Genomic DNA, 27,455 nt, shown 5'->3' on the forward strand with positions numbered 1-27,455 from the left:
GAAACCTTGAAAGCTTGCGAGATCAGGATGGTCTCACGAGGCTAGTTTACAGGACCAGCCTTCTTCCTAAACAGTGTGAAGGTTGGACATTACCAGAGTGTTTATGCTTGTAGATGATTGTTTGGAAACATGAACGTGTGGTCCTTTTAGGCATCGGGAAATTGCACCCGGGGATGAAACATACTTGTGGAGGTCTTCAATTCTCTTCCTGATAATTTGGAACATTATATTTTCCCCCTATGATGTCACACCAGGAAAGTAGGCCTTATCATTATGTTTGGAATAAAGTTATTGGAAGTTCATAAAGCCATGATGTTATCTGTCTTTTTCCAGCCCACCACCCATACAGCCATTTGACTAGAAAATAACAGTTTGTCATAGTTTCACAGTGAAAAAAACAGCTCAGCATCTCTCGTTTGGGAGTGTGAATATCACACAAAAATCTATATACAAAAAACTTATACAATAAGTAATAGAGAAAGCAAAGATTAAGCAGCAATCAGGCTACTACTGCATTCTGTCCATAAGGTGCCTTCAAGTGATGGGAGGGATTTATTTGACAACCCTGGGATGAAAACCACATTTGTGTTTCTTAGATTTGTTTTTTTTTTTTAAGTCTTGAACCTTTTTCTAGATGAGAGTGGATCCAAGGGGTTTGGAAAGTTCATTGCAGAGGCGCTGAGTTTCTTCTGGAGTCTGGAGATGTAAATGTCCATCAGAGAGGGCAACTATGTGAATGATCAGATCAGGACGCCATCCATCCATTTGTTTGCTACCATGGATGGATAATCTGTTTTTTTTAAGTTTCCATATATAAATTGAACCCATTACATAAATATTAGCAAGAAATTCAAAGCAAACTGCTGACTATAGTGTTTAAAATGGCCCAAAAAGGACAGAATGCATCAGAAATTTTACTCTGGAAAAGTCTGAAATCTTGACATGAAATGGGGTAGAAATCCTATAAATGATACATTTAAAATCCCCTTTGAACCGAGTTAAAAATACATTGTACTTATAACACAATATGTACCGCATTTCAAAGGTAAAGCATGAATTATGTGATGTTTTTTGTGTGCTTTGTATGGAGGGTGAGGTCTGTGGCAGCACACGGCATTGTAGTGTTTTTTGGCAGCAGAGAAGAGCAAAACTAACACGGGTAATCTACATTTACATAGAAACATCACTAATTATATATACATAGATTTTCAGAGAAGAATTAGGTGATTATAAATGTGAATCACGCTGAAATGAGATTGTGAAGGGAAGGAAGAGGCACATGCCAAAAAAAAAATGCAGTTAGAGCCATAGTTAAAACTATAGAGAGGCTCAGAAGGGGAGCAAAGAGACCTCCTGCTGGGTGACACAGTCCTGAGTGTGGGCTCCATCTGCACAGTGCTCATCTACACTCATTACGCTGATTAATCACTCCACACCACCCACTTTCAGCCGCACGCCAATCACCATTTATCCGCATAGACAGATGCACACACACAGAAGAGTGTGAATGCTTGCCTTGGCAAATATTTAAAGGAACTAAATTCACAGTCTTGCTAATATTAGAAGGAGTGGGTGACTGTGGGTACTTAAAATTAAAAAAGTGGAAATCTAGAAACATATAGCACTGAGCTAAAATAAATGAAGCTACTGATGGTAAGGCAGTGATTGTGTATCACTCTGCATCATTTTAAATGATCGCACAGAAGAAGCCTCAATTAATACGACACTAGGTCTCCTAAAGGTCAAATCTACACTTTCTTTTGTTTTTTTCTTCCCCCTTTCCATAATTTGTTTCACACCAAGTGGTCTGCAACAAAAAAAAAAAAACTTCAACAGACAAGGCGCTGGGATGACATATTGTCACGGTTGGCTTGGTCAGATGGCGCAGCGTGCTCTCTGGAATTTATTTTTGCATACATTTTTTTTTCTTTTTCTTGTCTTGCTATTTAAGTACTCTGGCTAATACATGCCCCTTGCAAAGAGGGTCATACCCTTGAACTGTGTCACATTGTGTTGCATTGCAATCACTAACTTGAATGAGAGACAAAGTAGTGCTTGGTTGTGAAATGATACATGGCTCTCAGCTTTTTTCTAATTAATTTTTTTACAAGTATAAGTGTGAAAACTCTGCACTTAGGTTTAGCCCATGTATGCTGATACCCCTAAATTAAATCCAATGCATCCTCCTGCCTTCAGCAGCCACTCCTAAATGAAGTCCAGCTGTGCGTGATTTAATCTCCGTTTAAATCCAGCTGTTCTGCGAAGGCCTCGGAGGTGTGTTGGAGAACATTAGTGGACAAGCAGCTTCATGAAGATGGAGTAACACACGAGACAGGTCAGGGTTAGGAGTGTGGAGAAGTTTGAACCCAGGTTAAGTGATACAGCAACACCCCACTGTTTTTTTAATCAGAGAATCAGCCAAGACTCTGGAGGACCTGCAGAGATAGAGCCGCAGCACGGGTGGGAGAATCTGCTGACAGGACAGCTAGCAGTTCTGGCCTATATAGAAGAGCGGCAAAAAAAAAATAAGGCTTTGTTACTGGCTAAGAAAATTGCATAGTTCACTTCAAGCCATTAAAAGGATACAGAAAAGATGTCAAAGAAGCAGCTCTGGCCAAATTAAAGCAAGTATGGGTTACATGCAGAAAGCTATGTATGGGGAAAATCATGAATGTGAATCTGTGATGGCAGAGAAGCTGGCCAGGTTTGATGGTTAGAAACACTGGACTAAATACATGCCGAACCTGGAGGATGTCTCCAGACATATTTATCTGCTAGAGACTCTTAACTGCAGCACAAAAAGAAGGTGGTTCTACAAAGCATTGACCCAGAGTGGCTAAATATATTTGTATGCCCCACTTTCCAGATCTACAAAGACATTTTGGAAAATTGTCATGTTCATTCCACTTCAAAATGACAAAATGAATTAACATTAATATTTGTTTAAGGGCCATAAATACATTTGCAAGTTATTGTATGGCTTTATTTCTTACCAGGTGAGCATTTACATTTGCTGTTTCAATTTTATATAAGGAATTAAGTAGTTTTTGTTTTTGCATCATTAGGAATCAACCTTACACATGCCGTTAACCTCACAGTTCATCATGGTGGTATATATGCAAAATCATGACAGCGGCTCCTTTGGCCTCCGCTTCAACCCAGGCGGGCGAGTGGTTCAGAATGCTGCCAAGACAACATTGAAAACATTACTGAAAATGTTCACTAAGATGTAAACGATCAGAGTGGTTGGTAGCCTAAAGTGGAGCAAAGTCTTTGGTGTCAGCGTTGAGCTGTGGATCAGAGCACAGTGTTTGATGTAAAGGGCTCCACGTTCTTTCACTGGCTCTTCACTGCAGACATATTGCCAGCCAAGGGTGGTGGGCCTTTGATGGTTGATTCAGGATGATTAAAGCATAGATTAATTCATGTTTTGTTCAGTTGCGTCTTGGACTGTTTTGGTTTTTAAATTTTGAGTGGTATGTTAAACAAATAATGGCTGACTGATCTTATTCAAACTATCAAAACTTTATTTATAAGGTGCTTTAACGTACCATAAGGCACCCAAATTACTATTCAGGTGAATAAAAATACAAGATGGAACCATAATAATAAAATCAGTAAGAATTAACATAAAAAACAATAAAATTAACTAAAGGCAAGAGATGGTGGGTGTGCTCTCTAGAGTTAAAAGCCAGTTTTAAAATAAAAAAGGAGAGATTTAAATTCATTAAAAGTTTTTGCAGACCTCACAGAAAGCGGGAGACCCTTCCAGAGTTTAGGAGCTGCAGCTGAAAAGGCTCTTTCTCTCTCGTCCCCCTTTGTGATCTTCTTAACATTCACACTCCTGTAAGAGAACTTCACTCAACCAATCAGTTTATCTTACATGAGCCAAACTAAAATTCAGAGGTGGTCTGGGATTTGCTATTTGTGTCCAAAGTCCCACAGTTTACCCTTTCATATACGTACAGCTGAGACAGTTGATACTTTTAAATCGTTTCTCATGACCCATCTTTATTCTTAGGCGCTCAATTGGTGCAGAGTTTGAGATTATTTTAAACTGACAGTTTACGACGTATTTCTGTATTTTGTTTAAACCCCTCAAAAATTGAGCCTTGTAACCCGGTGCCCCCTATATATGATTACCGTTGTGCTTACTGACCGATTTTATGTGGTACAATGCGTTCAAAAATCAGTCAAAATGTGTAAGTCCAACTTTGGTAAGCAAAAATGGTAAATGGCTTGTACTTGTATAGTGCTTTAACTAGTCTTGACGACCTCCAAAGCGCTTCACACTACAGTTTAGTTATTCACCCATTCACACACACATTCACACCCTGACGGTGGTGAGCTATGTTAGTAGCCACAGCTGCTCTGGGGCAGACTGACAGAGGCGAGGCTCTGAAGCAATGAAGCTACTCCGCTCAGTGGATATTCAGAGCATTACTGTACACTGTGTCACTACCTGATTGGACCCCTGAGCTGTCTACAAGACTGCCTGACCGTAATGTCTAAACTAGAAGTACATTCATGTAAAGCAGCCCGTGCCCGGAGTACGCGCTAGCAACAATAAACCAAGTAAGCTAATTCAAAATAAAAGTTATGTTTATTTTGGCCTAATGTTTAAAACAGGGCAGTGTGGACCAACTGCTCTGTCCTCCCGGCAGAGACGGATAGCTCTCCCCATCAGCTAGTATGTGTGTATGGGCAGGGTCTGAGTGATATTACACAAATCTGAACGCACATTATTTATATACCCACAACAAATGTCAAGGAAAGAATCCGTAAAGAAACCCAGAAAAAGCAAACTTAAACTAAAGGACTAAGCAATATCAGACTTTCAAACATCCAACTGACAGCAATATGGCCAGCTGCTGATAACAACAAGGCAGAGTTATGTGAAACAGCTTCCCTGGGGTATATGAGCAGGGCAGAATGCCAGAGCGGCCGTTTGGTTTAGAGTGGGCCGCGAGTTGCGTGAAGTTACCCTCGGCAATGTTCAGGGAAGCTTTAGTGTCTGAGCTGCAGGATGAGAAATTCAGCCTTTAGTTTGGCTGTCTGTGAAGTCACTGTACATTATCTAAAACTAAAATTGACCACCTGGTATATTTAAGACAAAAGTGTTTTACAAGGAGGAGAAATTGGAGAAGTACGCTAAAAGCATACAAGCCAAAACTGGATCCTTAGGCTGTCTCTTAATATCTCTGAATTCCTTTTAACCATTCCTGCACCACTTGAGCAAAATAAACCATTAAAATTAAAAAACACGACAGTTTAAATTTTGCCAGACCAGCGGGGATTTGATGAATGGAGGGCCGTGGTTGGAAAAGGAGGGACGGAGGACCCAGGAGGTGTTCATGATAAGTCTGAAACTCTAACTCAATCTTATCGTGTTGCTTCTTCATGACATGTCTGATGTAATGATTTGTCAGCAGAATGTGTTGGCCTTGAAGTATACCGTACGACGCTTCACCCTGGCAGAGTGGATAGATAGAAGTTGATTGGCTCTCCTTATTCTGCATTAGGGCCCATCAACACCTCGGATGATGCACACGTCCATGAATGCTTGCAGGCAGTCTTGGCTCTCACCATTCATCCATGCTCCATATATTCCATGCAGTTCCACGTTTTTTTTTTTCAGTGTTCATCATGCATAGAGACACTGATATGCGACATGCAAATGATTTCAAGAATCAGTTATCCCTGTTTCTTCCACTCCCTGTGGTCATTTGTCATGCAAACAATCAATACGTGCTTCTTCCTCGAACATGTCAACAACACATTTGCATCTAATCTATCTCTACCCTTCACATGCTTTGTCTTCGTTTCTCTTTTGGCTGCTGTATTTATTCATGGTGCTGATGGACAAAGGTCACGTGTATATATCAGGTCAACTTCATCACATTCTCGCTGTATAACAATGAGGCGAAGAGGACAAAGGAAGACACCGACATGTATTGGCTCGGTGAAAGCCCTTAGATCCTCAGACAGCCTGGCAGGAGTTGTTTTATTTTATAGCTGACAGTTTCACAGAGCTTTTCTTTGCTGTTCTTTTTCTTGGTATGCAACAGAATAACCAAGGGAAATGTCCTGTGGTCCTTGTTTGTGTGAGGAAAGAGTCAAGCTTGTCTGCTTTGGGCTTCAGGGCCCTGGTTGCATTGTGTAGTTTCACATTACAGGACAGCTCGCTCCCAAGTACTTTTTTAGTGGCATCCCGGCTGCGTGGATCACTGTCCCAGTTGTATTGTTTAAAATCACAACACGAATACGCAGATGACCTTGCTGTTATTGATTTAAGCCGTCTCCCCTTTGGTGTTTGGATTTCTCCTGGAGTCCCTCACAGCCTGTTTGCCCCAGGGTGTCGGCTCTGCCGGCATAATGATGGTATTTGGTCCCGTGTTCTTACAGTCCTTGCCAGTCAAACAGTCTGAGGCCAAACAGTGTCTAGATTAATAAGAAGCTCTTGCAAATATGTTCCGTTTATTTTGTGATCAGCTTGTACAAATGCACTGAGTTGCTTGTGGTAGCGAACGCTGAGGGTTTCTGTTGTAAGCTGCACTTAGATTACAATGAAAATTGTATTCCTTATGTACAAGATTATCAGCTTTCTTCTGGCATATCCTTTGAGTCTAGATTTGGCCCTCAGAAATGAGTTTCTCTCATAACCTCAATGACTGAATTTCCTGTGTGGATATACACTCACAGGCCACTTTATTTGGTACATCTTGACAGTACTTGAATATATTTAACAGGGTGCCAGAAAAAACTTAGAAATGTGGATCCATGTGAACCAGAGCACATAATAATAATAATAATAATAATAATAATAATAATAATAATAATAATAATAATAATAATAATAATAATAATAATAATGATAATGATAACTTTTTAAAAAAGGGGACAATGTACAACTCAAACATAAATGTCACCATTAGCACCAGATTATAGCATACGATAATTTGCATCTGCAGTTCCTTAACTACACTACAAATGATCAGACACACATGCACAGACTTAATCACTGGCGCGTGCACACACACAGTTATACAATTAATGATTACATATCTGAGCAGTTTTCAAAAAAAATTTTTCAAGTAAAATTTGAAAACTCTCAGAACTGCGGCTCCTCACGTCATGAGGCAGCACGTTCCACTGATTAGTAGCCTGTACAAAAAAAGCCAAAACATTTACGATTTTATAAACAAGACACAAGTTACAAAATGATCTAAAATTGTCAAAGCTCAAAATGTTTAATTTCTCTACGGCCTTAATGAGGTGAACATGATCAGCAACCATAGTCAGGCAGCTGTATCATTTCAACGATCAACAATGATAAACAACCCCTGATATTAACAAGACATTTTGATTCACACAACTGCTCACTGGAAATTCACATTTTCTGTTTTCTGCTTGAAAATCCCACTAGATCAGCAGTTTCTGCCCATTAGGCAGCAACAAGCATTCCACATTCAAAGTCACTAGATTCCCCTCTCCCCCCCTCTTCTGATAATTGGTTTAAATATCTGGCAAGTTGCCTCGGCCACGTCTCGATGCCTAGTTACAGGCAGTTGCTGCCACGTGATTGACTGATTTGTGTTACCAGGTTTTTGAACTGGTGTAGCAAAGAAAGTGTCCCGTGAGTGTAGATTCAGTAACATTCAATCAGCACCGTCTGTCCTGGTCAATGTGAGTACAAACGTGGATTTTCTTTCATCAAAGGTTCATAATGATTATTATTGCTCTAGAAATATAAACCTATGTTAGAAACATGGAGAATATTTAATAACCCTATATTAGGTGTACAATTATAGCCCTGATCCAGATTTGATTGAATGCACAGAATTTTTATTTTTATTTTTTTTGCTTTGTCGGAATCTGAGTGAGGCTGTTAATGCAACCCATTTGATTGCTGTATTTTCCCCACACAGTTTAACACAATATTTCTGTAAACTTTCTGTTTAAAGATCCAGATCTTTTTTTCGGATAAAGGTTGAAAGGTTCAATCAAATTTGCTTTTAAACCACAAGCAGAAGTGTTGTTATCTTAAGCTGCACAAATTTCATATTTAAAAATATTTAAACTGACAAATAAACTTCAATAAATTAGCAGCATCAAGCAACTGGGATAAACATGTACCCAGAGACGTGTCTAAATCTTAAGTATTTAGTTTCCAGGGTAAAAAAGTAGGTAGTTAGTAAGCTTACCAGACTGAACCATAAAAGACTGGTGGTAATATATGGCAATCATTGCTGGAAATGTTTAAAAATATGTTCAGTTATTTTTGTTCCACTCATAATTTTATCTTCTCTGACGGGTCCCCCATCCAAAGGTGTTGTTGGGGAGATTTCCTACTTACAGTAGAAATGATCAAGTGGCTTTCAGGCATCTAAATTAAAGGTTTACAAACATATTCTCAAAACGCTCAGAGCTTCTTCCTTCTTGGGCCACATCTTCCTTGTGCAGTAGTTCTGCTGGACTGCTCCACATTCCCTTGTCGCTTAATTGGCACATCTAGTAAAACTGTTCTTTGTCATTAGTATAGAAACTGTTAAGATGTCTCCAGTACATGTTGTACTGTCTTTCTAATGCTCCCTCAGGCAAACAAGCTATTTTAGGTCTAATGAGATTTTCTAGTTTCATTAAGCAAACAAAGTCCTCAGGTCCTCATGCTTTATATATAGTTTAGTATTTGCAGGGCCCCTGTGATAGCCAATTATATTTCATTTCCAATTTAACGTTGTCATAATAAAGCTCATCACACCACTGAGTTGGGTACGTCAAAGCTAATGCATGTTTATAAATGAGAGCAATTTTCTTGACAATGTAGATTTCACTTCATGGTATACCTACCTTATCCCTGGGAGGAAATGACATTGCAATACACAATAATCTAAGTTGATATATTCAATTTAATATAAATATTATACAGCAAAACAAGTGCATGTCTGTTTCCTTAGAATAGTATACACTGAATACCTTCACAGACTTAACCATGTTGGAGGTAAAGTTAGAAAGTCATACTTCACTCAAGTATTTAGGCTGTGATACCTGCTTAATGCCTTTACAATTAAGGACCTGATCTATATGAAGCAACCATCTAATTGTCCGCATCCACAAACAGCCATTTATTTATTTTTTGCAGTGTCTGAAAGCAAGCACATATTTCAGTTAAAGAATGGGACCAGTTTTATAGGCCATGGCAGCTTGAATCTTTTCTTTCCCCACTCCTGCTCAGAACAGGATTCGTCGGCCTGAAATGAAAGAGTCATCACAAAATGTTTTAGCACACCCAGTTTTTGGCGTGTGTGGTGAGCTAAATCTCGTCGGTGGATGATATGCCCCAGGGGGCTTGTTTTGCAGAATATCAGAGTGACTTCTTAATGTTTAATGTGTGCCAATGTATTTTATATTACCCCATCTTCTTTTCAAAAGGAAAGGCTAATGAGTTACACTGCACCACTCTTATTCATTTGTAATTAGCATTGCCCTATGCCGTGTGCAAGTACATTATATTAAAGAATTGCAAAATAAAGAGTGTCAAGTTTATCTTGTAATTAAATTCCCTATTTCCTCATGAGTTGACGTACAGCGCCATGGTTATTGAGATGATAGGTGGGGTGGGTTGGGTTTTGTATCCGTTTTCAATTGATTTAGAGTGAGTGATACACATTTTGATACCCATCTTTATTTACTTAGCTCTGTGCAAGTCAAAAACTACAAAACCTACACCGGTTTTAACATTTCATCAAACGGACTCTCAGGTTTCTAAAAGGAGAAAGAAAAAAAAAAAGGAAAGTTCTCTTTGTCTACACTCTATTTTATAATATCTCACTCGTCTTTGTACTGGTTGCTCAGGGATTTAAAATAATTCACTTTTATTGTGGAAGAAGTGAGGTGGGTAGTGTTTTATTCTGGTTATTTCATATATCTCATACTTATTCCTTCACTCACTATTAATCCCGCCTAATCCCTCAAAACCTGTGTTGAAATTGTAGTTATTAGTGTTATTTTACTAAAATTGAACAAGTATAACCTATTTTATACTAAACTTCTATAAAAATATGTATGTGTATTTCAGGTTTATTATTCCAACATTTACTTGAAATTATTAGAACTAAAAAAAAACTTTACTCTTTTGAGCTAAATATCACTGTACTTAAAGCCCAATTAAAGGATTTTAATACAGAAATGTTTTGCTATGGAAAAAAAAGCATTTCTGAATGAATACAAAGTCACTGGGAATCATAGGGAACACCTCTAACTTGATAGTTGTCCATCAAACACATAGACACCCTCGTCCATAGAAGTTTAGCCACAAAAATACAAGAAGCTAGTTTATTCAAGTACTCAAGCACGTTAGTGGAAGGTTTACTGGAAGGCAAAAGTGTGGCAGAAAAGAGGCGAAACAGGAATTATACCCGCCTTGAGACGATGAAGTAAACTCCATCCTGGGGTTGGTGCTTCAAAAGCCACCATCCACAGCTGTGTCCAGGACATGGGCAACACCAGAAGTGTTTTTCCTAAGGAGAAAAACAGCTGGACTGGTTCTCAGTGGCCCAAGGTCATCTTTGAAGATTACAGTAAAACACAATCAAGGTCCTGGAGTCTTGAAGAAAGTGCAGAGAAAACTAAATCCAAGTTGCTTGATGTCAGTTGCGAAGCGCTGATAATCAGCGATGCTTTGGGGAAGCCCTTCTCATCTGTGGGTGTCGTTCCACTTCCCTCTGCTGTTCAACGGTAATTTAATTTTTCCGCATGACCTGACGACGGTCTCCACTGCCAAAAGTACCAAAACCTGCCTCAATGACCTCAGCATTCTGGCCTGACCATCATTAAGAAAGACACCCAACCAAGTATTGGGTGCATATATTAAATTCACGTCAGTCTACTCATTTCGTTCCAATTCACAACACAACACAAGTCACTTCTGTCAAATCATACAGACGGTAATCTCAAATGCTTATAAAAGAAAATTTTTTTGACTTTGTTACTTCATTCCATAAAAAAAAAGTCCAGATACCTTCTAGTTGATCAATTATAACACCTTAGAAAAAGCCAAACATTCACCAAGTATGTTGTCTAGCTGAATGTAAGCGTTGCAAGCTTTTGACTTTGCAATCCCCCCCTCTAGCCTGCCATGGCAACAACCTTTCCGCCAGGTCTCACAGGAGCCTTCAGAGCTGGCCTTGCCTTGTTATTATTGTTTATCTCTCTTGTCAATCACCCACATCAGCGCCACGCTCATCCATATGCATGGCTCCCGTCATTACACGTGGTTGGCTCGTTGGCTGCGGGGCCCCGGCGCCCGTGCCAGGCTTTGTTCACATCTGTAACAGGTGATTGTGGCCGACTGGCAACATTGTTGGGCATCGTTTTCACAGTGTAAAAGTGCACATGTGGGACAAGGCGATAAGTGTGGGCATGTTGGATTAGAGCTAAAGCAGGAAAAACACAAGTCGCCCCATGGGCTTAATTGCGGTTCATTTTGGCACACACTACATAGCAATTCTGCATCAAATGCAAATTTTACAGTGAAATGTGAACTACATTATGCACATTTGGTAGGGCTGTAAACATAAGACAGGGAAGCAGAGGAGGGTGGGGGTGTTGAATAAACAGAGTGAGGGCAAAAGTAGATGCAGGTTAAAGAAGGACGAGGCTTAGTCTGGTGTAATATGAAGTACACTTCAGATATTGATGGCACGAATCAAAGGTGCGCTACACATACCTCAGACTTCATCACTACCTAGCCGTTCATCTCTAGCCAGAGGGTCTTGGCTGGTTACACCCTCCGCAGGTTAAGTATTGATTAAAAGCGTGCACACACTCCTCATACTCAAAGGCGTTCACACGAGCAGACTAATGCACAATACAGCCAACTAGTTAAATTTTTTATTCTGCGGAGTCCACTCTCCTCCTCCTCCTCCTGGCATGCTCGGTGCTGTATTTTCATAAGTGCTTTATGAAGAAAAAGAGAGCGATTTCTGTTTTCATTTTCTAATCCTGTGTCTTTGTTTCTATGGCAGATGGCACATCAATCAAAGAGACACTCTCGTGCAGCAGGACCCTACAAACAAATTAATTTCTATTACTGTTTTGCATGCTTGCTCTCTTCTTATTTGATTGACAGTCTCATATTCAGGCTTTGTGTTTGGATGTCTGTATTGCGCAGGAGGTATACGCATAAACGAGGGACAATTACCAAAGACACGTGCTGCCACCTTTCTCCATCTTGAAAATTTTGCCTCTAAATTAGTGTTGGCCATGGAGCTTGGTATTTTGTGCTACGTTAAAATAAAATGGCAAGAAACAATTTCTTATAATACAGAAAATAAATTTAAGATAAAAGTAGAACTCCACTTTCTATTAACATATGCAGTATAGTTTTCATCTACAAGTCCCTGAGCTAATATATTTTCAATTGACACTTGGAAAACGAAAACAGGACAATTTCCTATTTGTCTTTTCTAGTTAGGGTACTTTTGGTTTTTTTTATGTCTACTTTATTTTTTTCTCATCTATCTCCAACTGTTTCATCTTTTTTGCATTTGAACCATATGTATTTTTATTTATAGCCTCTTAATCCTTCTTCACACCTTTCATTTTAAATGCAAGAGTTCAGGTGCAGACATGAAAAAAAAAAATCCCATCATATTTTCTTTTATACATATATCCTAAAGACAAATTTAATGTCACGCTAAGTATGTCAGGTTTTCCTGCCCAAACACTCAAATTAATCCCTCCCCCATCCCTCTCTCAACCATGTTTTTCCCCGTGCTTGGTCCTTGCGTCTTTCTCTTACGCTGAAATTCTCATTTAGTTTAATACGATTTTAAAATCTGTCACACCCAGTTTGTTGCTTGTCAGTCTGTCACTGCAGCTTTGCTCACAGGGACATGGTGGTTTGCCGGCATGTAAATACTGTAGACTTTGCAACATGTATGACTGATGTTTATTGTTCACCGTACTTACCTCTGAGACAGGATTTGCCTTTTTTTTTTTGTTTTGTAAAACTTAGCAGTTTATGCTCAGTTGCAGAAAATATCAGCTTCTAGAAATACGTATTGTAGTTAAAGTATGTATATGTGTTCTAGTTTTTTTACTGCATGATTAACTTGTTAGCCTTTTTTTCCTCTGAGAAAAGCTGCATTAAAACTCTTTATTTTAGTTATAATATGCGGGGCTAAGTAGTGGGTAGTCAGCTATTTTAGCTTCTTTGAACTGCTGCTCGGGTGCCGCAGCATTTCATAATTATGTGTCAAGTGTTCCCACTTGTCACATAAATAAACATTTGCCGGATACACTGGAATGCGTGCCTAAATGTGAGGTGACAGCGATATTTTGCTGCTTTTGTTTGGAAACATGTTTCCGTTAACATCATCTGTCTTCCTAACCCTGATAGTTTATGATATAGATTTTATTACGCAAATCTGATTTTGCTCGTTTCCCCCTTTTTCTATAGTGCAGCTGGAACTATATACTGTTGTTCAACGTGGGAAAAGTATAAATATCTAATTTCAAAATACAGTAAATACAGTCTCACGCTATACTACGCAGACATATTTATCTGTAGCTTCTGTGCAAATAAATGTAGAAAAAAACTGTTTTTAAACATAAATGAATATGTAATAATGTCCTAATCCAAGGTATTTGAGTTGGATCTATCATCACAGAAGTTTACACCTATAGTGTGACATTTATCTTGATCAGTTTAACTATATATATATATATATATATATATATATATATATATATATATATATATATATATATATATTCCAGTAGAAGTAAGTAAATGGAACCACCTGGTTTCAGGGATGTGTTCAGCCTCTAACTAATGCTTTGTTAAAGCACCTTTATATGCAGTTTGCACATTCAGTTGGCTTAAAGAATCTCTTTAACCTGAAATAAAATCCATTTGCATCCTTTAGCTAAAACCATAATTTAGACAGTTTACAAAGGATCAACAGGATCCTGTTCAAAGGTATCAGTCAGGCGAAGAGATTTAAAAAACAACACAGTATTTTATGCTATATACACCATGCACAGTGAAGGCAGTTACCATTTATAGAAGTTATAAAGGACTTAATAAACACTTCAGAAATGTATGAATAGAGATGATTGAAACTGGTCAGAGAGGCTTCCAAAAAGGCCGACAGCAACACTGAAGGAGGTGCAGGCATTTAAATCACCGGTACTAGATGTGACAACGCAATCCTTTACTGTCCATACGTCTGGACTAAGGAGCAAAAAAAACAAAGTGCATCATAAAAACAACATGACACCCATTACTAAACACGGTGGTGATGCCGTCATCCTATGGGGTTGTTTTTCTTCAGATAGAATTGAGGTTTTGGTTTAAAAACAATAGTCATGGCTTTTTTTTTTTTTAGACTGATATTGTCAACGAGTACAAAGTTTATTATTAATTTACTGAACAGAAGTATAAAGATCAGAGAAAAATAACCTCAATCTTTGTATGTTTTATTTTTTTGTGTTTGTTGTCAATGTCTGGTTTTAAAAATCCAGATTGGAGAGTGTTCAAAAGTCTTGTCCGATGCTGATTACTTTGTCATTGATTCTGACTGAATCTTTCCCTCATTTTGCCCATGAGCCACATGGGAATCCCGCTGGGGTGTCACGGCAGGGAGATGGCAGTCGCTGGTTGTTCTTCCCCACAAAGCATGGGCAGAATACCACATGTTTGTCTGTCTCCTGAAACGAAGTAGAAAATCAATTAAAAGTAGAAAATCACATCTGTCAAGCATGTGGCAGATGTGGTTCATCCTCCTTCTTTGTTGTAGATCTCTAATAAGTCTTTCTAAAAGAGTAAAATTTATTTAGACCATCCATTTAGCAAACCATATTTTACTTATATTTTAACTCTGTTTGAAAGGAGTATTATTGATCTGATTAACTTTGTGTTAAATGAATAATAAAACGGATATTTTGCATACCATGCATGTCTCAGGCCAGTTGTTTTTTTTTCTAAAATAATGTGGATTGCTTAAAGCTGTTCCAGGATAAAAAAAATAATAATCTAGTTAATTTAACATTTCATATTGCATTTGTAAACGTTTCTACTGCTTTTCAAATCTTTATTGTTCATATTGAAAATTGCAACGTGGTATTTCATTCCCTCTCAGTCCACAGCTGAGCTGCATGTTCGCTATTTTCACATTATTCAGTCCCGTAAACAGTTTTCTAAATTGTACGGCTTATGCGTGCCCAGCTCCATCCTGCATTAACTTGGCATGGCTTCGCAGATGCTTTGAAACTGAACTCGATTCACAGGAAGCTGGCTGACAGCAGCAGAGATCAAAGTATGAAAATAAAAGCCCTACAGATACTGTCATCTTCGACAAATGTTTACTCAACCGTATCCTGTATCTCATTACTTTTATACTCGTTTTTTTTCCCCCCTCTCTCTCGGCTGCTTCCCTTCCACAGGTAAGGGACTTTCACAGCCTAAGCTGTTCTAGCTGTGCTAAAACCGAAATCCACTACATTTTAAATATGTACACGTAGCTGCGACTGACTGAGGGGGAAAAACACCATCGATGTTAAGCGCCCTCAGAGTCCTTGAAGTGACCTGTTGTAATTAAATCAATGGAAATTGACCGAGTAGTTTTCCGCAATGATATTTTAATCTGTTTCAGGATTGGAGTAACGATCACAAACCATCTGACTTGTGTTTCTGATATGTTTGTCTTGCAAAATTAAAATTTTGATAGACAGGCAAGTATTGTGTTTAAGAAGTCTCACATCAATGAGAATAAATCTCACTCACACTATGGCGTTTGGTGTTTTCTGGGGAAAAGACGGATTGATCCTGGTGCTCACAGAAATTGATGTTTGAAATGTTGATATAAAAATAATGTTTAAAGAGGATTTCAATGTGTATTTTGTGGACGAGTTCGGTGAGCATAACTATTGCTGTAAGTAATTTTAAAGATGAAGAAATGATCTGAGTAGAGTGAAGTTTTGATTGACGGATTGAAGTTTTCGGAGTTCATTATCTACCCCTCCTTCATTTCCACTGCATTTAGCAGGGTAAAAGCAAATCACCAGGGTAGAAGTTTACCCCAGGGGCTCCAGGATGAGGTTTGATTGAGGCAGAAGGCTACACTGGTCAAATTGATTACAACTTTCTGTAGTGTAAGAGAAAGCGACCTTTTCAGTCAGTGATATTTCATGGGTTTTAAACCATTTAGGTTTTCGACCACAAAAGCCAACCAACCCCCCCCCCCCCCCCCCCCGAATCTTTGACACATTTCAATTTAATAAAAGAGGCAGCTCCTTCTTGTATGTGCATTTAAGCACCTTTTGGCTCTTCAGGCTTTACTTACTGAATGTTTGTAATATTTTCAAATGCCCTCTCACTTGAATGGGATTTTAACTGAGTTTTATTAGCATAAGCACTGCTCAATAGCTAGAAGTACTGGCTGGAGAACACCAGGTTGCTCTGTCCTCCCATCTTCCTTCTAAAGTCACATTGTTGAAATCCCTTTAAAGTTTAAAGTTGCATCGTTCCATGGGCTGCCGTATAATTTATAGAGGTTATAATGTGTACTTCCTGTGACAGAAGTATTGGTTATAGTTGTATGGCTTGAAATCCTTGCCTGTTATTAGGAATGGTTGGCTGCCGTTTGTCTTTGGGTGCATTTCACATGAATGACACCGTTTTGGACCCCACAGTAGACAAAAGGTTCTTGGGACATAGGTTCCAGGGAAAAGCGTTTTGGTCTTTTATGTATTAGTTCAATGAAGTAATGTACGTTTTTATAGAAACCTTGTCCAACAAAAGGTTCTTAGTCATATAAAAATATGGTTAATGCTTGCTTTAAAAAAGTATAAACACTTTGTAAATTTAGTCCTACAAATTTTTCTTTGCACCTCCCATCCTTGTTTGTTCCTGTTCAGGCTGGTTTGAGGGGGGGGGGGGGGGGGGCTGGGCAGGTGTCTTTCTCCAACACTCAGTGGGTTAGAATCTGGGTTGCCAGTCCATCACTATGCCAACACAAATGAGACAAATGACCATTCACCCACACAGTCCCACCTAAGGGTAATTTAGTTCTACCCATTAACCTAACTCACATGTTTTTCTGCTGTGTGGGCACACTGGAGTACCCAGGGGAAGCCTGCTCACAAACAGGGAGAACATGCAAACTCCAAACAGGAACGCTGAGGGCGGGATTTGAACCCAGACCCTTCCTTCCTCCAGGCAGCCTCGCTAACATCTGCGTCATTGTGCACCACCACATATCAGTCTTTTTACATTCTCTGACTACAGTATAAGTAGTTGAGATTTTAAAGCTACATGCATCCTGGCTTGTATTCATTTTAAAACATAATTAAGCATGTTTTGTTGTTACCATACATTCAATATGCTTTGTTAAGCTTCTGCACGTGTCTGGTATCCTGTTGGGAGAAGTCTGGACCAGAATTATCACCCAGTCTTCCACATCGCTAGATGTATAGCACAGCATTTGTGCCAATTGTACTCTGCGGGGTTTCTGATAATTAACAAGATGACAAACAAATGAAGAGATGAACACAAGGTAGATTTTATTTTTCCACTACTACTTCTCTCATTGTTTCCAAGCTGCAGTATGGTGCAGCATTTTCTTCAGCAAGATGCAATAAAAATGTAGACAAGCTACAAATGAATACCATATCATATTTCTGTGATTAGGTTTCTTTCTCTACTCAGCATGAACGGCAAGGCTTTCTTCCTCTTTTTAATGTGACAAACCATGCTTAAATGATTGGAAAATACTCTGTTTGAGACTAAAGACGTATCCCTTGTTGTTTGCCAAAGACGAACAGTCGGAATAATCGGATTTGCCTTAGTATTAGCAACTATTCCAAACGGATGAACGATTTGCTTCTGAGTCGATGCCGTTTTGTTCAAAGCCAATGATATATTGTCTGGGAACTTTGTTACTAATCCAGATGTTAATTTCCCTCTCTTTCTATTCCAGTAGATTGTTTTACCCTTGGGATTGTACCTTTTTTTTTTTACACATTCATTTACATCTTAAACGGATCAGACTGCGTAGAGTGAAATCTAATTCCTAAAGCTTGTTATAAATACATGCCAGCCTGTTTAGCTCTTAACTGCACAATATTCCTGCATTCATAAACAGAAAAAAAAACAATGAAAAGTTTCCCTTCTCTGAATTATGGTTTTAATTGTTTTCTATCAGGCGTGAAGAAGTATTCAGAAGCTATTCAGACCTCTTAAACTCCTTAAGGTTTGGTGACTGAACAGTCACAAACATCAGTGTGTTTGTATTGTTATGTGACTGACTTGCATCATTGAGTTGAACAAGAATAATTAGCAATATTAACCCTGCTTGAGCTGCTAAGTCCCACAGCTCAGGTGGGCAAATCTGTTAAAATTGCAGCTATTAATTGTGGAGTCCATGACTCTGACCGTGGAATAAGGTGCTGTGAGCTGAGACCAAAACTCAACTTTTTGGCTTACATGCCAGCTTCGTATTGGACTGCTTACACCCTGAACACACATCCCCATGGTGAAACATGGTGGTGGCTGCATCATGGTATGGGATCTTTTTCTTTAGTAGAAACAAGGAACGTATTCAGAGTTAATAGAAAACCGGATGGTGCTAAACATAAAATATTTAGTGTCTTGTTGTGCAAAGAAATCCCCAAATAATCTATAAAATAATATTACAAAGTAATGGCACAGAGAGCATTATACACACACTTTTTGAACATGTCTGTTTGGTAAACAAGTAAAGCATTTAACCAATGATTATGACTTAAACAGGAGAATTTGTGGAGCATAGTATATTTCCAAAAGTATTTGCTCACCTGCCATGGATCGCATATGAACTTAAGGGACCTCTCATTCTTAATTCATAGGGTTCAATATGACGTTGAATTGCAACTAACGGCTTCAACTCTTCTGGGAACCCTTTACACAGGGTTCTGAAGTGCGTTTATGGGAATTTCTGACCATTTTTCCAAAAGCATATTTTTGAGGTCAGACTCTATTGTTGGATGACGAGGCCTGGCTCTCAGTTTCTGCTCTAATTCATCCCAAAGGTGTTCTGTCGTGTTGAGGTGTAGGCCAATCAAGTTTATCCACACCAAACTCTCTCATCCATGTCTTTCTGGACCTTGTGCACTGATGCACGGCCATGTTGGCAGAGGAAGGGGACGTCTCCAAACTGATCCCACAAAGCTGGGAGCATGGAGTTGTCCAAAATCTCTTGGTCTGCTGAAGCGTTCAGAGATCCTTTCACTGGAACTAAGGGGCTGAGCCCTGCTCCTGAAAAACAAAACCACATCAGAATCCTCCCCTCACCAAACTTTACACTTGGCACAATGCAGTCAGACAAGCATCGTTCTCTTGGCAGCTGTCAAATCCAGACTGATTCATCAAAAACCAGATTGAGAAGTAGGATTGATCACTCCAGAGAACATGCCTCCGCTGCTCTAGAGTCCAGATGCTGCATGTGTTACACCGCTGCATCTGACGCTTTGCATTGCCCTTGGTGACGTATGGGCTGGATGCAGCTACTCTGCCATGGAAACCCATTCCATGAAGCTCTCTAATCTGAACACCACATGAGGTTCGGAGGTCTGTAGTGATTGACTCTGCAGAAAGTTGCTGACTTCTGCGCAGTTATCGCATCAGAATCCGCTGCCCCTGCTCCATCGGTTTGCACGGCCTACTGCTTTGTGGCTGAGTTGCTGTTGTTCCCAATCGTTTCTACTTTGTTATAACACCACTGATAGTTAAATGTGGAATATTAGGGGTGAGGAAATTTCACAGCTTGGCATGTTCCACAGGCGGCATCCTATCACAGAACCACTTTGAAATTTACTGATCCCATGAGAGCGACCCACTGTTTCACGAATGTTTGTAGAAACAATCCGTATGGCTAGAAGCTTAGGTTTATACAGCTATAACCATGGAAGTGATAAGAAGACTTAATTTCCATTATTTGGATGGGTGAGCGAATACTTTTGGCTATATATATATATATATATATATATATATATATGTATATATATATATATATATATATATATATATATATATATATATATATATGTGTATATATATCTATATCTATGTGTCTCTATATATCTCTCTATGTATCTCTGTGTCTCTCTCTCTCTGTCTCTCTCTCTCTCTCTGTCTCTCTGTGTCTCTCTCTCTCTACTCTGTCTGTCTCTATCTCTCTCTCTGTCTGTCTCTCTCTCTCTTCTCTTCTCTACTCTCTCTCTCTCTCCCTCCCCCCGCCATATTCAACAAATTAGAATATGCTTTTCTAAAAGGCTGGTTTGTCAGATTAAAAGTAACTCTTGAAAAAAAAACCTGTAAGCCATTATTAGACATACTTTTCATTAAGCCCCATTTCTGCATGAAATGGTCTGATGCAATATTGTAATCTTAAATGCTATGTCTTTATTAGCTAGAGGTTAAAAAGGAATAATGGTAAACAGAAAGAAACGCTTTAAAACATCATTGGTCTGTGTTAATCTATATAATGTGTTTCCCTTAGTGAATAGAGTTACTGAAATAAATGAATAATAATGCAATTTATTGAATATGACTGCGTATGTATATAAATATATATGATCAACATTTATTATTAAGGCACCATTGGCTGCTGCAGACTCTTAATTGGAGCTTTGGAAAACAAGCAAGCAACATTTGATTTAATGGCTGCATCCCCAACAAGGTTGCATGGCTTGCAGTGTGGCTTAGTTTTTTATATCGCTGAATCCCCTGAGGGAGAGACAGAGATGTCATCATTAGTGGGCAGTAGACTATGGTTGTGTTGACTGTGATGGCTGCAGAGGTCTATAACTTGGTCAGCCAAGTCTGTGCCCCAGCAACAGCTTCTGCTGTCCATTTTCCTCGTCTGTCTGGGTTCCCATCTGGACACGTGATCCCGTGCCAGTCGGCCCCCGCTGAATAAATTTGAGGAGCTAATGAGCAAGGAAGCCCTGCAAAGACCTGGAAAAGGGCACCTCTTTCTCTTCTCCACCTCAGAGGGAAAAGGGAGGGAAAAGTCGCTGTGGTCAATTTTATTAACTTGGCTGACCTTCACACAAACAATTAACATTTACTGAAAACGCATCCCCTCCCATTATCTTCCTCATCTCCATCTTAATCTTCAACCTCACCACCCCCAACTGCATGTTGTTTTTACTGCGCTTGTACAAAAGAAATTTATCAGGCAGCAGCAAATTAATGGCAAAGCCTTTGCTTGCTTTACATGGACAATCACAAGGTGGTGGGCATTATGCAGTAGAAGGTTGGCTATCTGAAGGTCCCTGACATGTTCGGTAATTGGCTCTGGGCACCAACTCGGAGTCAAAAAGCAACAATTACCAGCAGTGATTGTGTGACCTAATCTGACTTTTCAGATAACCATTCATCCTACCTCAGAATATTCCCTCTGACCACGGCTCCAACAGAAATAAATATATATGTTGATTCATATTAATGAAGGATGCAGTCAGTTACTTTTGACCCAGAACCCCCCCCCCCCCCCCCCCTAAAACGTCTGATGTGATTAGTCCTTAGATACTACTGGATAAACCAGTCTGGTGAGAAGTAAAATGAGCAACAAACTTTCTTTCTCTTCTGTGTGGTGTTCATAAGCTTGAATAAACTATGGTAAAATACATACAGTGAAAACTAGATATTCACATAAATAATTTAAAAATAACCTTTTGAGAAATCTTGTGGAGAATTTTATATTGGTTTCCTTAAATTCAGAAGTTTACATACAAAGGGTTTAGCCTGTTATGTGTTGCTAAAGCTCGGCTGATGATATTATGGCATTGTAAGCTTTATATCAGTTAATTAACACCGTTTTGATGGAAATGCTAACCCACCTTTTGATATCTTTTAAGGCACATCTTTCCACCTTGTATGACTAAGTGGGAAATGAAAAGGTCAGATGTTTGCGTCTGCCACCGCTGGTACATTTTAACGCACTGCCTTTAAAAAATTGTTTCAAGGGTGCTTCTATTCTCTTAAGTTTGTGCACAGAGTTAAGTGAAACTTGCTAAATCGTAATTCCGATGAAGGTTAAGTGTAATATATGGTATTTGTTTGTGCATGCCTGTCATGCATACTTGTGGTATTATGCGGCTGTAAATGATGTATGTATGTGGAATTAAATGTCTAAAGTCATGGGATGTTTTACATGCTTTTATCTTAAGACTTGTTTTTTATCCATTTTTGTGACAAATGTATTTTTTAGGTTGTTCAGCCTGTGTTAATGTACGCTGTCCCTCTTGTGCACATAAAATTAAAGAAATACAGAAATCAGTATGAGTATCGTGAAGAGAATCGTGGACCTTCACAAGTCTGGTTCAACCTTGGGGACAATTTCTTGATGGCTGATAGTCCCTCATCCGTCATTCAAACAATTACATGCAGGTTTAATGTCCAGCTGTCAAACTGTTCAGGAAGGAGACGGGTTCTGTGTCCTAGAGATGAATTTGTTCTGGTACAAAACGTCCAACTCAACCCCACACTGCAAAAACTGATCTAAAAATAAGAAAAATGTTCTTAAAATTTGTGTTTTTGTCCTAGATTTGAGCAGGTAAATAAGATTATCTGCCAATGGAATCAGTATTTTCACCCCTAAAATAAGATAACTAGATATACTGCACTTGAAATAAGATGATGGAGATGAATTGTTCTTATTTCAAGTGTAAAAATCTTATTCCATTGGCAGATCATCTTATTTACCTGCTCAAATCAAGGACAGATACACTTATTTCAAGACAATATTACTTATTTTTAGTTCCGGTTTTGCAGTGCAGAACAAAAGCAAAAGACTTTTTTCTCGTTAAAGCTGGTAAGAGTGTCATTATACTTAGTGAAACGAGTCCTTTACCAACAATGGCTGGAATGCCGCTCAGAGAGGACAGAGGCATTATTCAAAAAGCAACATAAAAAGCCAGGTTGCAGCTCGCAAACGTCCTCAGGGGCATTAATTTCAGATGACATGGCCTGCAGTCTGAAGACACAAATATTGAAGTGTTCGGCCATAACGATTATCGTTACATTTAGAGGTAAAGAGGCAAGCTTTCAAGCCTCAGAGCCCCATCACAGCTGTGAGCTACAGAGTTGACACCTTGAGGTGGTGTGGGTGTTTTCCAGCAGAGTAGTTGGTGTCATGTGAAAAGAACACAACAGAGAAACATATCAGGACATCAGACATGACGGTAAAGCTTAGGCACCATTGGGTCATTCAAATGGACAATGACCATTAAGAGAAATTACTTAAGAAGGGGTTAATGGGAAACAAGATCAATGTTTTGGAGTGGCCATCACAAAAATGCAATCCCAATATTAAGAAACTGTATCAAGAGCTGGGAAGGTGTGTAAATCAGGGAGGAGTCTACTCATCTGACAGATTCACACCAGTTCAGCCATTAGGAGTAATCGTGAGAAGCTTGTGGGAAGATATCCAAAGTGACTAATTAATACAATTTAAAAGGCGGTTTTATGAAATGCAAAGGAAATGTATGCACATTTGTGATTTTGAGAAAGTTTAGTATGATTTATTGTCAGTGGGTGGAAAAAGTTTGTGTCTTCCTTGAGCGTATAGTTTCAGCTGTACATCGGTTTAATTTACAAACCATCAAATATCTGTCTGGAGAAGTAATTATTTAGCTTTCCATTGAGCAAAAATCATCACACATTTAAAGAGGCAAAGTATCTTCTGGTTATTTCTCAGGTTGTTTTATTTAGCAGCATTTTTCATAACATTTCATGTGGGGAAAAGAGGCCGCCGTGGGTAAATTAGAGGTCATTTTGAAAGTCATGGGAGGAAAGCAGTTTTTTTTTGTGAGAGAGGTTAGATCTGGGCTGCTTCTGTGTTAATTGTTCCCAACATATGACAAGCTGAACAACTTAATATATTCCTACAACACCTACTGTCTGAAAAGAATACAAAAGCTCTACAAAAGGCTCATTTGAAATGCTTTTTAATTAGATAAAATACGGAAAGAACGCTCGCGCTCCTTGGATTTGTTTCTTCTTTGTTTTCAGCTAAGCTGTCAGGCATTTTTTTTTTTTTTTTTTTATCCTGACGACGGCAGAAAATGAGGACTGCATTAACACTTACTCTTTTTGGTGTTTATGTGTATGTGCTCTTTCATTTTCAGAACCTAATAAAGAACTTGCCTGAGCAGAAAGAACTGAGTGCTCTAGCGGAACTAAAAGGGGAATATGAGGAGCTTGTGGAGTCAGAGCAGTTCGGCATTGTGGTGAGTATAATTAGCTCTTGCAGAGTGGATTTTTACACATTGTATCCAGTCATACTCCTAGTTTACACTCAAACACTTTCAGACATGCACAGTTACATTTTACTATTATGGTTTGTTTTTTTTCTTCAGCTCTTTAAGTTAGGACCAGGAATTTTTTTTTGCCTTGCAGTAATTTTTAATTTAGGATTGTAAGAGCGCAAAAGCTTTCAACGGCTCCCAAATAGCATCAAAACCGGGAGCTGAGTCTCCAAACGACAGAGGCTTTTGTTAAAAGTCCTTTTGACTTGAGCAAAGAATTCAGTTCAATCAGTTTTGATGAGCGTTCAGCGTCTGGAAGCTGGTGGATGCGGGCCTTTGACATCAGCTGTCAATGTTATCTCATGATAAAACCACGCCCTGAGGCTATGAATCCTGCCTGTTTAAAGGTCTGGCAGCCAGCCTGCCGACGGATCCCAATACTATCAATTTACAATGAGCATCCAAAAGTTCGATCTTCTCCAGTGGCATGATAAATAATGCTGCTCTTAATATATTGTCTACTTGAAGCGTGGTCTCCAGAAAGTAAAATGTTTTATTTTCCACTCATAAAAATAAAATGTAAAATGATTTGTATTGTGATACTTTCTTCAATATTTGCACTATACAGCTCTTGCTAAAGGAGATTATTCATAATTTTTGTGTGGCAATGAGAAAAGAAGGATGCATTTTAAAAATACAATTAGTATTCATCAATGAATCGTATTGTTGTGAGATTCGTGGAGTTGTTATTGGTGTTGTTCAGATATTTACATACCCTACTGGGTGTTTCTGGAGTGCATTTATTGGACAACAAACACCTTCAACAATTTTCAAAAACTAGGATTGTACAATGAAAAAGAAAAATGTATGTAAAAGTATGGGGAAAATTAGTGTTACCAGACTTTATTCCCTCACATCTAAGTAGGTTTGTTTGTTCCTTCCTTCCTTTTTTTGTTTCCTAGCGTTTTTCCCACTTGCCATAATTAAAACCAGTGCACCTTAGAAATATCTGCAATTTATTCAGAATAAGCTTTTACAAACATTGGTTAAAAGAACCGAAAACTGCAAATCTGAGTCTAGCATAGTTGGGGATTTTTATTTCATTATAAATACAGCTTTAAATACGTAACTGCGCCCTAATGTTTAGTTTACGATCCCTTCGCCAGGTGAAAATAATTCATACACTTATTGTATCCAATAATAAGATTTTGGTACAATTCTGCCAAGATAATGGTGTGTTCTTCTTATTAAAAATGGTAAAGTTCATTTAAAATGTTTGGTGTCCTGGAATGAACCTGGCTTTTAAACACTTAAGCATAAGCTTAATAAGCTGAGCTTTGGGATTGTTGTTAAAACCCTCAGCTGTGTTAATGTTTGAAGTGTCTAGCTGTTGAATTCAGATAAAGTTGAAGACGGAGGCTTCCCTACATCTTCATCACTCATTTTGTGCAGTGCACCAGTACTATAGTCAACAGCAATAACAAAAAACACAGCATGGCACTTCCACCGCCATGCCTGAGAATGATATAACTCATTCTGGATTTGGTTAAACTGTTGAAACTTGTACATACTTGAGTTTTCCAAAAGAACAATGGTCCCAATCCTGCACCAGAACTCCTTTTGAAATAAAAGCTAAGGCAGGAAGCCAACCAGACGTCTAACTATTATGCCAAAAAGACTGGAGAAGTTGCTTCTTGGTGAAGGACATTTAAGCAAATATCAGGGAGTTAGAAGCATAAATGAAGCGTGTATGTATGACCTTGAACCTGTTTGGATCAGAGGAAATCTACAGTAAATCTAAACATGTGAACAAAATTCTTTAAAATAAAATTTCATTTAATTTGTTTGTTGTATGAATGTTCGATTCTAGAAAAAGAGCCCTTGAAATAATTAAAAGTCCCAAATTAACAACATTCGTAGCAATGTAGCTGCCATATTCTCATACTACCCTGTGGTTTTACTGCCGCTGTCACACTAATGTGAATGAAATCTGTGAAGGGAAGTGCATCTTCAAGCTGATCTGACCTTTCCATTTAGTTACAGCTCTAATTACTTTTTAATTAACAGCTCTTGCGATCCATTTACTGAATCACTACCCACCTGTGAAAAAACAGAGACATTACCTTTAGAGTTGTCCTCTCAATAGGATCATAGAAGTACACTGTATACTTTAACAAAACATATGTTCAGCCAGACCTGAGGGGTGCAGACGCGTTTCATCCAGCTTCTCTCCACTCGTCGAACGCTTTCTTCTTGTGTTTGTAGAAGACGTAATGAAGCAAGAGGTTGCACCTTACCTCGTGATCTCACCTATGTTGTGATCACAAATCCCCCTTCTGGTGAAGCAGCTCCTCACTGCAGAGTTTTTTGGTTCCCCTGGGAAATAAGAGACGTTCCAGCTTTCCTCTACCCGAGCTGTCACCAACACGCTCGCTTTCAACCTGATTTCTGCTTATTGTATACAAATCCGCTTTTTGTGAGGTTGGGTGCTGATCTGTTTCCATGTTCACCCCCAACATGGGTGCAGGCAACTGCAGGGGAGGGAGATCAAAAGTCAAAGGATCGATAGTTTCTATACAATAGATTTAAATTATCTAATTGCTGCTGAGCCTTTTATGATCAAACTCTTTATTATTAGTAAGAAAGGAGTTCTGCAGTAGCCCCCATGGTTCAGCTGTAGCTGTTTGTTTTTTAGTCCTGAGATTATGAATTGCATATATTTAATGATTAAAGGTCTTAACAGGAGAAGTGAGAATCAATTGTCAATTTTGAAAAGTATTATCTGCAAGGTATATTTTAGGACAGAATAAAGCAATTCATAAACAAACCTAAGCATTTGACAAACAAAGCCAATAAATACAATAAAATTAATTAAACAAAAATCATTAGAATAAAAATAAGTTAAACAACTATTTATGAGTTTATGAACACAGTGTTTTCCACGTAGTTACAAAAATGAACAGTTTTTCTTTTTTTAATACTTACATTGTCCCTTACACACCTCGTGGCAAACTGATGAAGAGACTTTTGGTCAACAATTGTTTCCTGTTTGATTTTCTTAGATCGAGAACAGATTTGTCCCGTTGATATATTCTCCCACCTGAGCAGTAGATCTCTGCAGCGCCTCCAGAGTTACCAGAGGCCTCTTGCTGCTTCTC

General features: G+C 38.7%; 1 protein-coding gene across 7 annotated transcripts in view; it reads left to right on the plus strand.

Moving 5' to 3' along the window:
• Window positions 1-27,455, plus strand: part of diaph2 (diaphanous-related formin 2) — a 510,558-nt gene that overhangs the window by 274,093 nt on the left and 209,010 nt on the right. For all 7 annotated transcript variants that reach the window (XM_036127356.1, XM_036127360.1, XM_036127361.1 and 4 more), the window contains one exon: window positions 24,178-24,279. In XM_036127356.1, the coding sequence (XP_035983249.1) occupies window positions 24,178-24,279 (102 nt within the window). The remainder of the gene's footprint in view (window positions 1-24,177; window positions 24,280-27,455) is intronic.

Source organism: Fundulus heteroclitus, chromosome 23 (genome assembly GCF_011125445.2).
Source record: "Fundulus heteroclitus isolate FHET01 chromosome 23, MU-UCD_Fhet_4.1, whole genome shotgun sequence".
In the NCBI taxonomy this organism is placed as follows: domain Eukaryota; kingdom Metazoa; phylum Chordata; class Actinopteri; order Cyprinodontiformes; family Fundulidae; genus Fundulus; species Fundulus heteroclitus.